We start from the raw sequence: 12201 nt of genomic DNA, 5'->3' as shown, positions 1-12201 counted from the left end.
GAGGCGCACAAACAAGGCGCTGAGCGTGTTTCTTGACAACGTGCCAGCAGCGTGGAGAGGCCCGTCTCCCCACAACAGCCCCTCGTGTTGTGTCTAGAAGGAAAACAGCAACTGCCATTTCAGACGCAGCCTCAACAAAGAGAACTGCCGCGGTTCCTGCCTGAAGAGTCCCGGGCTGAAAAGTCCACCAAGTCACTCTCGTCCCAAGCCCGGCGGGGCCCTGGGAGCACGTTTCCCCGGGACCCGCGCCCACCGCGGGCATAGCCCGCCAAGCCTTACCTTTCTTGCTCTTCATTCTGGAGCTCCCCTTCCAGCGCGAGGCGATGCTGGGGTCTCGAGGGGCCAGGAGCGAGGGCGAAGGGGGCACGCGATTGTCCTCCTTCCCGGCCGACTCTCCCGAAACTTGTAGGACGCGCTCCAGCCGTTATTGCTAATCAAGGCGCTCGGATCCCAGGCGCCCGCTCCTTGGGTGGAATTCGAGTGACACTTGGGCTTCCTCCGACCGAGATCTTCTGGCAGCCGGCTGGGGACTCTCCCTCGCCCAACTCGCTCCCCTCCCCACTCCTCTCCTTTGTTCCCCGCTCCTGCTCGGCGTACCTCGGCGCTGTCAGAGTGAGAGAGGCGAAGAGGGAAGGTACAGGAGGTCCTGCCTCCGCCCCCAGCCGCCCGCCCAGTCCCCCGCCCGCCCCGCCGCTCCTCCGCCCCTCCCCCGCACCTTCCAGTTGGGGAGGACAGCACCAAGCGCTCGGGCCGCGCTGCCTCACTCCGCGCCTTTCTGGCCGCTGTCACCCGTCACTCGTGGGGGCGGCTGAGCCCAGAAACCCGATCCTTCCTCGCTGCTGCCCGCACGCCGCCCGCATCCCTCTCTCCGCGGCGGCGGCGACACCAGCCGGGCGCCCGGGGTTCTCTTTTGGGCCTTTCTTCCTCGGGCTGACGGGGGTGCGTTTGGTTAGGAGATTGCAACAGATGGGAAAAGGCTGCCCCCTCCTCCACCCCAGGGAAGAAAAGGCTCCCCTCTCGTTTTTGACAGCTGCCCCAAACTCCAGCGTCCCGGCTCTAGCCTCAGGAGAAGACAGCTGCTTCTGATTCAAGGGGCGGGGCACCGTAGGAAAAGTATTCAGGACAAGAACCAACTTCTTCCAGAATGCGCGGCTGCCATTGACACGCGGGCGCGGCGCGTCGCACCCTGCTCCTCCCGGGGATCTTCCTTCCAACGGCGACGGCGGTGGGTGGGTGGGGGCGGTTGCGGGAGGAGAGTGAGACACAGACACCCCAGGCAAATGTCTGTTACCCCGGGCTAAAGCTGTGAGTTCCGGACTGGATTGCAAGGCAGTTTCAAAATATAACACGTTGCGGACAGACACTTGTCATGCTCACATGCTCTTTAAAAAGTCTCAGCCTGGGGACTGTCCGAGCGCGCGACCGCCCCACTACAAAAACTCGGCCTGAAACCCCACCGTTCGACCCAGGCAGCTGCCGCCTTTAAGGAAAGGGGGCGACCACACTGGGTCTACTCATCTGTTTCGGTAACAGTACTTTTAGGACTTAAGCCCTGTTAGAGGACCCCTTCTCCCCTCGGGTATTTCAAACAGAAACTAGCCATTGAGTAAACACATGTTCCCGTTGGTTTATTTTGGTCGAGTTAGGGCTCCAACAGGAGTTCCTTGATGAGATTACCCTTTTAAAAGACCAGATGCTGTTTGGCCGATTTCAAGAAACGCCTGCCCCCTCCCCGCCTTCTCCGCTGGGTCTAGTTTTCGCGTTGTGTGTCCCGTTGTTTTGAAGTAAATGAACTGTCGCATGTCACTGTTAAGACTTTCCCCATCACTTAAAAAAAAAAAGCCAAACCGTAAATAAACCTAGTAGAGACGTCAGCGCCCGAGTCTGCCTCCAGTTTCGGCTCTGTGCTGTTTTTGTTTTGTAACCTCGATGGAGAAGCCGGCAGGAAAAGCTCCGTGGAAATAAGGTTAAACCCGAGGAGGACTAAGGCAGCCAAAGGATGACTAACTAGACTTTGGAGCCTCTGTTTTAGGATTACACTGAAAATTAAAGCCAGCCTCCCACCCACTCTCCCTCCCAAAAAAAGACACCCCCGCTTCGAGAGTGAATTAAGGCCAGAGTTTACAAAGCTTGGGTGGTTTTACCAATTACAGGACTTAAAATGAATAAACAAGGAAAACAGCGTCATTCTAAGAAGGCAGCAACCTTACGATTTTTTTCTTCTGTGGTTTGCCGACTGCTCGGCACCTAAGAGAACACACATCTAAAACGGCAAAGGGGGGGAAACACGGTCCTAGGGGAAACCACCAGGCTGGAAGCTACCCTGCAACTTGCTGGAGCGCAGTTCCTTCCCCGGGCCTGGCTGGAGATGAATCAGCTGCTGCGCCCGAGTGCAGGACAGATGTGGGGCGGGGAGAGGGTGGGGGGCCGCCGGTTAGAGGGCCGCGGCGTTCTCGCGTTTGAAGGGTTGTTTGTTGCTGGGATTGGTGGCTCGTATCCGTTGGGGAACTGGGAGGAGGGAGGAGAGACGCAGGGAGGAGGAGCCGGGGGCCGGCCGACGCTGCGACTCCTTGGTGTGAGTGGCAGGAGCCTCGTCTGGAACCGGACGGTTACTGGGGAGACGCTTTGTTTGCTAACTTCGAAAGCTGCTTCGGCTGCCTCGGCCGCTTTCGAAGCCACTCAACAAAACACGCCTTCGGGTTGGCTTAACCCTCCCCCTGCCCGTTTACCGAAGCCCGAGACAAAAATGTTTCCTTCTGCGTGGTTATCCTTGGCCACGCGGTGGCTCTCATTAGGTACACAAAGGTATCTTTTTCTTCGTCTAAGTGAACTTGGCTAATTACTGCGATTCTCAGGCATCCGGGATGCAAACCCAGAGTTGAAGCGACTTTATAGTTAGAAAACAAACTTTACAGGGAAAGGGGGAGGGGCGGGGAGAATTAAAAGCCTCTTTCAAATTGCAAGGAGGAAAAAAGTCGAACTTTACACTCTCTTGCTGGAGGGCCGGCTTGATCCGGCCAATGCTCACCTTTTGCTCGAGCGAATCCTATCAAAAGCTGTTATTAAATCTGGCGAGTTGCACCTAAGAGGCACTCCGGCAGCATTCTGTGGGGTGGCTCTCCAGCAGATTCTCCCACCTCCACCCCCACCCAAGGCTGGTCCCAAACTTGTTTGGAGCTTTGGATTGTTGTTGCATTCTGGGAAGAAAGTGCCTGGAGTCTGCGTAACACAGGGAAGAAAAACAACCGGGAGAGTGGGCTCGAAAAACCAGCAATTGCTCAGGATATTTTTTGTTTATTTGCTTTTCTCAAGGTGGAAAAACAAGTTTCAATTCTGGCTCTGTCAGTCCCTTAATGTCCCAGGCAGGGCCTCTCGATTAAACCGATCTAATGACTTTTGAGTTTCCTTCAGTGCTAAAAGAAATGCTGTGGATTCGCTTTTGCTGCATTATATTTGCTGAATTCATATGAATGTTAAATTGGAAAATCATGTGAGTAGAAGTGAGAAGGTGCTTGGTGCTGGAGAAGGCTGCTGATACACATTTTTCACCATTATGTATTTTTTTCCCTCTAGGCACACATAGTTCCATTTGGTCTCATCTTCTGAAGCTGCCTCAAGGCCAAGAGAAGACACAAAGTTGTGTAAGTTACTTTTCACAGCCTGCAAACCCTTCCAAGGCAAAAACGCAACAAGAAACATAGAAAGGCAAATGAGCCAGGACAGTGTGTCCATACGTGCAGTTACACACACACACACACACACACACACACACACCCACCCCAGGTCTGTCAGGTGATCGGAGAACATTTATTTCATTCACCTACTGGACAACCATTGATTGAGCATGATTTCCTTCCAGCAAGAATGATGACTCACACAGTGGCTGGACCCCTTTTGCTTCTAGTCTCTGGGGTACAGGCACTATTCTAAAATACACAGACTGCAGGGCTCCAAACACTGCTCGGGGATTCCGTAATCGTCTTGTCACATCTCAGGTCAGAGGGTCTTGGGCTGCGTGAGGAGAGCCTGGCCATCGTTTTTCCAAGGGCCTGGTCTGAAACAGCCATCTTCTGGTGAGTTTATCCTGCCCATCAGGATTACCCTCCTCCTCTTAGTTGCATGAATAATGTAACTGGTGCTACTACTTTTGTTTGTGTTCACTTTCCTCCTGGCCTGCACTTCCTTTCCCAGGCTTTGCCCCTCTCTAGTCCAGTCCTCTTCACTCTCTACCTAGACGGGGTTTGGCATCCAGGGAACAGAGCAAGAAGATGATTAGTTGAGCACAGCCTTTCCCCTTTTATTCTCCATAGCGTGTATCTATATCGTGTTTAACTTATTTAAATTACCTCATTTCATACACAAACTGTAAGGTAGGTTATTTTTTCCCCCTGAAAATCAAGATAAATAACACATCAAATATAACAAAACTAAAAGATATAAAACCAAGTATTGGACACACATATTTGGCTTTAAATTAGGTGATCTCTGTCATTCTTTGGGGGCAGGTCCCTTGGATGTGGAAGGTGGTGGAGAGCAGGGACTAACCACAGATGATACACCAGGGCCTCCTGAACAGTGGGGCATGCTGTAAGATCTCCCTCTTCTCTGAGCTCTACCTGTAGTTTTACAAGATGCTGTCTTCCAACCTGCCTGCCTTTTGTACTCCCCACGCCTTCCCCATTTTTAAATTTAAAAAAAAAAAAAGCTCTTTTCCAAAATTCTAAAAGACAGCCATACCCAGTGAACCATGAAAGATCTCTTAATGACCCCCTTCACTCTCCATAGGGGCATATGTCTACTACAGACTAATATAAAGGACTTTTCATTGTTATTTGTTGGGTTGTTTTTTTTTAAGATTTTATTTATTTATTTGACAGAGATAGAGACAGCCAGCGAGAGAGGGAACACAAGCAGGGGGAGTGGGAGAGGAAGAAGCAGGCTCATAGCGGAGGAGCCTGATGTGGGGCTCGATCCCATAACGCCGGGATCACGCCCTGAGCCGAAGGCAGGCGCTTAACCGCTGTGCCACCCAGGCGCCCCTATTTGTTGTTTTCACATCGCCTGCGCCCAGGATGGACCCACACCACTTGCTGCAAGTCTGGCTCTTTTCATTAGTCAAAATTTGGCCTAAATGTCACCCCAGAGAAGGCTCTGTGACCTCCTGACCTAAATTCAGGTACCCCCGCCCCCACTGCCACCATCTAGCTCAGGGTTTCTCCACCGCAGCCCTGTTAACATTTGGGGCTGGCTAACTCTTTGTTTTGGGGGCTGTCCTGTGCATTGTTAAGCATCCCTGACTGCTAACCAATACTTGCCAGTATTACCCTCCCTACCAAGTTACGACAAATAAAAACATCTTTAGACGTTGCCAGAGGTCCTCCAGAGGGGATGGAAATGGCGGGGTGGTGGGGGGTGTGTGTGTGGGGAAACGGCAGGGATAACCCCTGGTTGAGAACCACGGGTCTAGCTCAACCCTTTATTTCTTCCATAGCCACAATTTTTAATTATTTTGCTTATTTGATTGTTAGCTTATTTTCCTTTGACTCCCCTACTAAAAGGTATGATCATTATTAAATCTTCATGCACTTAGCACAATGCCTCACACATCATAGATACTCGATAAATATTTATTAAAATAATGCATGTACATGAGACTGTCAGGGGGTGCACCTGGCTGGTGCAGTTGGTAGACTATGCGATGCCTGATCTTAGGGTCGTGAGTTCAAGCCTCACGTTGGGTATAGAGCTTACTTTAAAAAAGAGAGAGAAAGAAAGAAAAAAGAAAAGAAGATAAAATGAGAGCGTAAGAATCATTAATAAAAAGAATACAATCATTTGTTGAATACAGCATGCCAGGCAGTGTCCAAACACTTCCCTTGCTTAGTCTTATTTATTCCTGAAAACAACCCTAAGAAGTATTCCTTGTTACTACTACCCCATCTGACAAATGAAGTCGTCGGAGTCTGGGGAGGTTAAATAATTTGTCCTGTCACTCTGCCCCCTAGTCAGTGATCCACACCATAATGATATTCTGCGATTTGCTTTTTTCACTTGTGTAACAATTTGCTTAGTGATGAGTATTTAGTTTCTAGTTTGTAACTAAGCACAAAAAGATAGTCCAATTATATTTGAAATGCTTAACCATTGAGCGAAGGTGAGCCCACCATCCAAATCAAAGGAGTGCCTCCTGATTGTAAACTAGTGTGTCTCAGCAGAATATATAGATTTGGGGGGGCTTGAGTACATTTGTAGGGTCCCTGGGAAGTAGGAATGGCTGGGTCAGAGGTATGTGTGTTCAGAATTTTCATAGATCTTGCCAAATGGCCCTCTAAATCATCTTACCTATTTAAAAACCCACCAAAAGTATGTGAGAAATCCTCTTTCTCCTCGCCCTGGCTAATACTGCATGTTAACAATCAGTTTCATATTTGTCAATTACCTGGGCATGTAAATGGCACCTAATTTTTGTAAGGGTCACATTTCTTTGTTTGAGAAGGTATGCACATTTTAATATATTTATTGGCAATTTTTAATTCTTCTTTTTCCTGATTCATGACTTGTGCCAAATATTCTATTATATTGGTTGTTTTCATGTTCTTTTTTTAGAAGGGTAAGTTAGAAGCAGGCTACTTTTGCTCAGCTGACAAAGAGCTATTAATTCACAAACAGTGAATTAATATTGAAGGAACAAGGTTAGGTGAACCAATGATGAATGCAAGGGAGGCGCCGTGTCCATTTTTAAAAAATATGTATCATTTGGAATAAATACCATACTTACACAGTAAGAATAAGACTTTCAGAATACCATACCCATTTTTAACTTATTCCCTTTCTCCTCTTTCTGTCAAAGGGTTAATTCATTCGCGTGTTTCCATTTATCACCATTACCTCTTCCCAACACTGTGGAGGATCCATTTATAATAGCAATAAAATGATGAAATATCTAGGAATAAATTTAACAAGAAATATGTGCAAGTTTTATGAAGGAACTTTAAAACCCTACTGAGGGACATAAAGGAAGACTTAAGTAAAGGAAAAGATATAATTTCTTTCTAGCAAGATTCAATAGTGAAGGCATAAAGATGTTTATTTTCCCCAAATCAATCTTTAAATTGAAAGCAATTTCCATTAAAATACCAACAGGATTTTTAAAAAATTGCCACAGTTCATCAAAATTAAAGAGCTCACAATAGGCAGGGAAATTCTGAAAGAGTAGAGTTGGGGATGAAAAGAGGGCAGGGGAAGCCCCTCCAAGTATCAAAGTATATTCTTTTTTTAAAGATTTTATTTTTAAGTAATCTGTCCACCCAACGTGGGGCTCGAACGTCAAGGGTTGCATGCCCCACGGACTGAGCCAGCCAGGTGCCCCAAAGTATATTTAGAAGTTGATAATAATTAAAATGTAAAAGTTTTGTACTGAGAAAAAAGGAAGAGAAAAAGAACAATGAAACACATTAGAATATAAATAGAGATTTAGATTGTTCTTAAAGGTGTCATTTCAGATCAGGGATAAATTGAATTGGGACAATTGACTACTTTTAGTTAAAAAACAAAGCTGAATCTCAATCTCACTTCTTCAACAAAAATGAAATTCACCTGAATCAAAGATTAAAGTGTTGGGGGGCCTGACTGGCTCAGTCAATGGAGCATGTGACTCTTGATCTCGGGGCTGTGGGTTCGAGCCCCGTGTTGGCTGTGGAGATCACGTAAAAATAAAATCTTTTTAAAAATCAAATAAATAAGTAAATAAATAAATAAATAAAATAAAGACTAAAATGTTAAAGTAATTTAGAAAGGCACCTACGCACGGTCTAGAGCAGTGGCTCTCCAGGCCGAGTGTGTGTGGCAATTTTTCCTCCCAGGGGACATTTGACAGTGTCTGGAAACATTTTTGGTGAGCACAGCTGGAGAGGAGGGGGATGCTACTGGCATCTAGTGGATAGAATGGTCAGGGATGCCGCTAAGCGTTCTACTGTATCCAGATGGACCGCAACAACAGTAACCGGGCCCACGGGGCAAGTAGTGCCAATGTGGACACAACCTGTTCTGGAAGAAGACATAAATATGATCAAGAGACAATAAAAGATATAAACTTTTATAAACATTTTGTGTTTTCAAAGAACTTATGTTTGAGGAAAAACACCATAAATTTTCCAAAAGTAAAGAAAATGGGAAAAAAATACTTGCAGCATATTGGCAGGCATAAGACCGGTTTATCTCATTTATGAAGAACTCACACAGACCATAGGAAAGAACTCTGTATTTAAAAAGTTGGGCAAAGTCTGTAGATAGGCAGTTAACCAAAAAAAAAAAAAAAGGGGGGGAATCCAAATTAAAAAAAGCAAAACATGCAAACTTTATGTAGCAGTCGTTACAACGAAAAAGTAAATTAGACTGGTTAATAATATATATTGATAAGGTTAATAATATAGTGGTTAATAATATATATTGATAAGGTTTTTTTTAAGCGAGGTACAGAATCATTATCCCTTTTGTGTAAAATATTTTATGCCTATGTTTTTTGGAATGAAACTCAAGAAATATTAACTCTAGGAAGTATTCATAATGGCTACTTTCCAAGGAAGAAAAGGAAGTGAATAAGATACATGATAAAGGGGCTTTTACTTTTTTTCATCTTGTACTTTTTTGTACAAGCCCGAGAAAAGAGAGAGAGTTACAGAGGCAAGTACCCCATCATAGGCAGGTGCAGGGGGCCTCCGTCATTTTATTTTACCTTCGGTTACTCCTTCTTCTGTGCTCTTGCCTTATGTAGGTCTGAGTTTCTGACCTGTATTATTTTCCTTCTCTCTTAAGAACTTCTTTTAACATTTCTTGTAAGGTACTTCTACCATTGTCATTTTTAATGACTGAATAATAGTCCATTGCAACTGGGGATATAATTTATGTACCAGTCCCCATTTATTGGACATTGCGGTTTCATTCTGGTTTGAGTTAGAGGGGATTTTTAGATCCTATATAAAAATAAGCAGGGATCTAAAATTGGAGTTTGAAGTTGTATTTGGGGCCTTTAAGTCTGGCTTTGCAGTCCAGGAGCCATGGTTGGTTAATCATTAGCAAGTGTGAATAAGCCCCAGTGACACCCTAGGAGCTCATTATTCGTTGCCTTTTTCAGGACACAGTAACAAAGGCTGTCAAACCATTTACATTGTTGAATTGGATGACCAAGTCTGCAAAATTAGAAAGGTTAATCCCAATGCAGGTAATTTTTATAGAAAATTTGGCCGAGTATTCCAACATGTAAAAATAGGGCAAGATGCTTTCCCACAAAACAAATTCATACACGCTATCAATGTATGGGGGGAGTCCGCATGTCCCCTGAAAGGCATGGAACATTTAAGTAAAGCTTTTCTCTTCTCCCGGCATATTTGTAAAAGGGAACAATCTGTTATCTCCTGAAGTGTTTCAGCAGGCCTCCACAGGATGTCATGAAGAAGCCAAAACAACCCTCCCATATTACCTTAAAAGGCAGGAAAACACCATCAGGTCCAAGCTACTTGGACATACTTTATTTTTAAAACTTAGATATATTTTATTTTATTTTTCCAATCCGTTTTGGGAGGTGTCCTCAGCAACACATTTACAGAGTAGATGATCAGTGCTCCTCTTCAAGGGTGAAATAAATGTGTGAATCAGTCCTTATTTTTCTCTCCCCTTACACTTGGGCTTGGCAATAATCCACACCCATGTCTACTAGTCGCGAATAAAGTTTTTTCAAAGACCTTAAAAATAGCCAGGTGACCTCAGAAACAAAGAGTCTGTCATGCCTAGAATGTCTTTCTTTGTTTTGCTTTTTTACTTTTTATTACAGAAAAATTTAAATATCTAATATGGAGATTCTAGTATAGTGAATCCCCACACACCCATCCCCTAGATGCAACAGTTATCAGCCCAGGGCCACTCGGCTTCCTCAGGACCCTCACACACTCCCTTCTCTCCTGTATTATTTCCAAACAAATACCAGACATCATATCATTTCTGGATAAGTTCTTACAGATACTGTTCTGGCTGGTAACTCTTTCTTCCCTAGTCTAAGTGGTTTGTTTACTAATGGGGCCACGAAGAAGTCCCAGAATGATGCCCTATTGTAGTTTTCTTTCTAGCTATTTCTGTTGCTATGATGAAACATTTTCTTCTTGCCAGGGAGAACAGTTACATTTTATCTGTAGATGGCATTTGAAGGCTTTTAGTTCTCCCAGTCTCTTTTAGACCAATAACTGAGGTGAATTTTCTTTTTTGGACAATCTGTCTTGAAATAGTTATTTCCGTTTCTCCTATTTGAGCAGTCAGACCATGTGTCCTGACTTTTTTTGGATCAGGCAACATGTTCACCAAATCAGTATCTCACTTCGATATCTCTAGAACTACTGTTTTACTTTGCTGGCCCTAAAGAAACAAATTACTTTTTAAAAATTAATGGCTACAAATGTGTTTAAGGCCATTTATTTCCTCTCTGGGCATCTTGTGTTGAGACAAGAATAGGGAGATGGGGGAGGAAAGTCTAGAAAGGTTTGATACATCTAGTGTGGGCTTGCTTTCAGCCAGGACAGCCAGATGGGAACATGAAAACACACACAGGGTAGAAACATGACATTCTGACCATAAAGTCTGAAAAAAGTAGAATTTCAGATAGCTGAGCTGTTTTTACTTCCTCCCTCCCTTTCTCCTTTGCTTCCTTCCTTCTGTCTCTCTGTCTCATAATTCTTTTTTTTTTTTTTAAGACTTTATTTATTTATTTGATAGAGTGAGACAGCCAGCGAGAGAGGGAACACAAGCAGGGGGAGTGGGAGAGGAAGAAGCAGGCTCCCAGTGGAGGAGCCTGATGTGGGGCTCGATCCCAGAACGCCGGGATCACTCCCTGAGCCAAAGGCAGATGCTTAATGACTGAGCCACCCAGGCGCCCCGTCTCATAATTCTTGGACACATTATCTCTCTTTGGAAATCAGGAATCTGTGATTTGTTCTAACTATTTTGTACTTCACAAGAATCCCATTTAGTTTTATTTTATTTAGTTTTATTTATTTATTTTTAAATTTTAAGTTGGCCCCACACCCAATGTGGGTCTCGAACTCACAACCCTGAGATGAAGAGTCCCATGCTCTATGGACTAAGCCAGACAGGTGCCCCTTAGTTTTAAATGAAACAACCTTTTCAAAAAAGGGTCTAGAGTAAGGTTCACTTTGTTTTCATCTAATAAAATCATATGTTCATCTACCAGCTTCTTTATGGTTAAGAATATAGAAAAAGCCTACACAAACTTCTACTTCATCAGTCACTTGTCACTTCTTATTTGTCTGATTGCAAAGTGCATTTTCCAAAGGGATTAATGATTCTGTAAGCACAGGGCTTTGCCTTCTGTGGACATTTTGTTGAGCCTCCAAGAATTCTTGAGACCCTCCCCCCCCAAGTCTGAGATACAAGCCCTTCTTTGTAGCTTTGAAATCCAATTCACAGAATAAAGTCCCCGCTTTTCATACTAATGATATTGTTTAGGAAAAGTTTCCTTTTAACATACACTTGCTTTTCCCATTTCTCCAAAATATCTTATTTTGTAAATCGTAACTTGCATGAAAAATGCAAAAAGAACCCTCTAATCTCAGGGGAAAAAATAACACAAATTTAGTTTGTTGGACTACAAGCTGTGAAAAGAAGATTTAGCAAAGTTACTGTTAAGGAATCCTTATCTGGTAACGGGCGGTCTAAGCTAGGGAAAAAAACCTTACAATGCTGGAATGGGAAGTTGACATTCATTCCTCATCGATTAGCTGATTAGCTGTAGGATTAGAGGCCTCACCTCCACCCCCACCGCCTGCCACTCACACAGAGCTGTTGTCCCAGGTTTGGATTGTTCTCGAGAAATAAAGCTGAGAAAGTTTGGAGGACATTCAAGAGTTTGTATTCTTTCTTCCAGGTTACTGAAACTGAAGATTTATTTTCTTTTAGCTGGGGGCCTGTAGATCTGCACTCTAACCTTCATCCACTCCAGACACGATTTCAGTGTCCACGGAAACAAAACAAAAATAAAATTGTGTGCTTCTAGGATTCAGCTTTATCTGTTGTATCAAGTCTGTCGACATCAATAACGCCTATGTCCGAGTTGTGAGATTACGCTTTCCCTCTCTCTTGCAGGTTTTCTCTTCTTTTTTTAAAAAAGACTTTATTTATTTATTTATTTATTTATTT

The 12201-nt window shown here is 44.3% G+C and overlaps 1 protein-coding gene and 1 long non-coding RNA gene across 2 annotated transcripts in view; one reads left to right on the top strand and one right to left on the bottom strand.

The window, feature by feature from the left end:
- Positions 1-602, bottom strand: part of TGIF1 (TGFB induced factor homeobox 1) — a 10255-nt gene extending 9653 nt beyond the window's left edge. The window contains exon 1 of the mRNA XM_040632693.1: positions 280-602. Coding sequence (XP_040488627.1) covers positions 280-295 — 16 coding nt within the window. The 5' untranslated portion in view covers positions 296-602. The remainder of the gene's footprint in view (positions 1-279) is intronic.
- A 2971-nt stretch (positions 603-3573) lies between these two features.
- Positions 3574-12034, top strand: LOC103662639. Its single transcript, XR_568517.2, has 3 exons — positions 3574-3641; positions 3996-4073; positions 11930-12034. It is a non-coding gene; the product is annotated as an uncharacterized LOC103662639 (long non-coding RNA).
- Positions 12035-12201: the final 167 nt, after the last annotated feature.

The sequence above is a fragment of the Ursus maritimus genome, unplaced genomic scaffold, assembly GCF_017311325.1.
Source record: "Ursus maritimus isolate PB19 unplaced genomic scaffold, ASM1731132v1 scaffold_18, whole genome shotgun sequence".
Classification (NCBI taxonomy): domain Eukaryota; kingdom Metazoa; phylum Chordata; class Mammalia; order Carnivora; family Ursidae; genus Ursus; species Ursus maritimus.
This window is presented reverse-complemented; position numbering and strand designations above follow the sequence as displayed.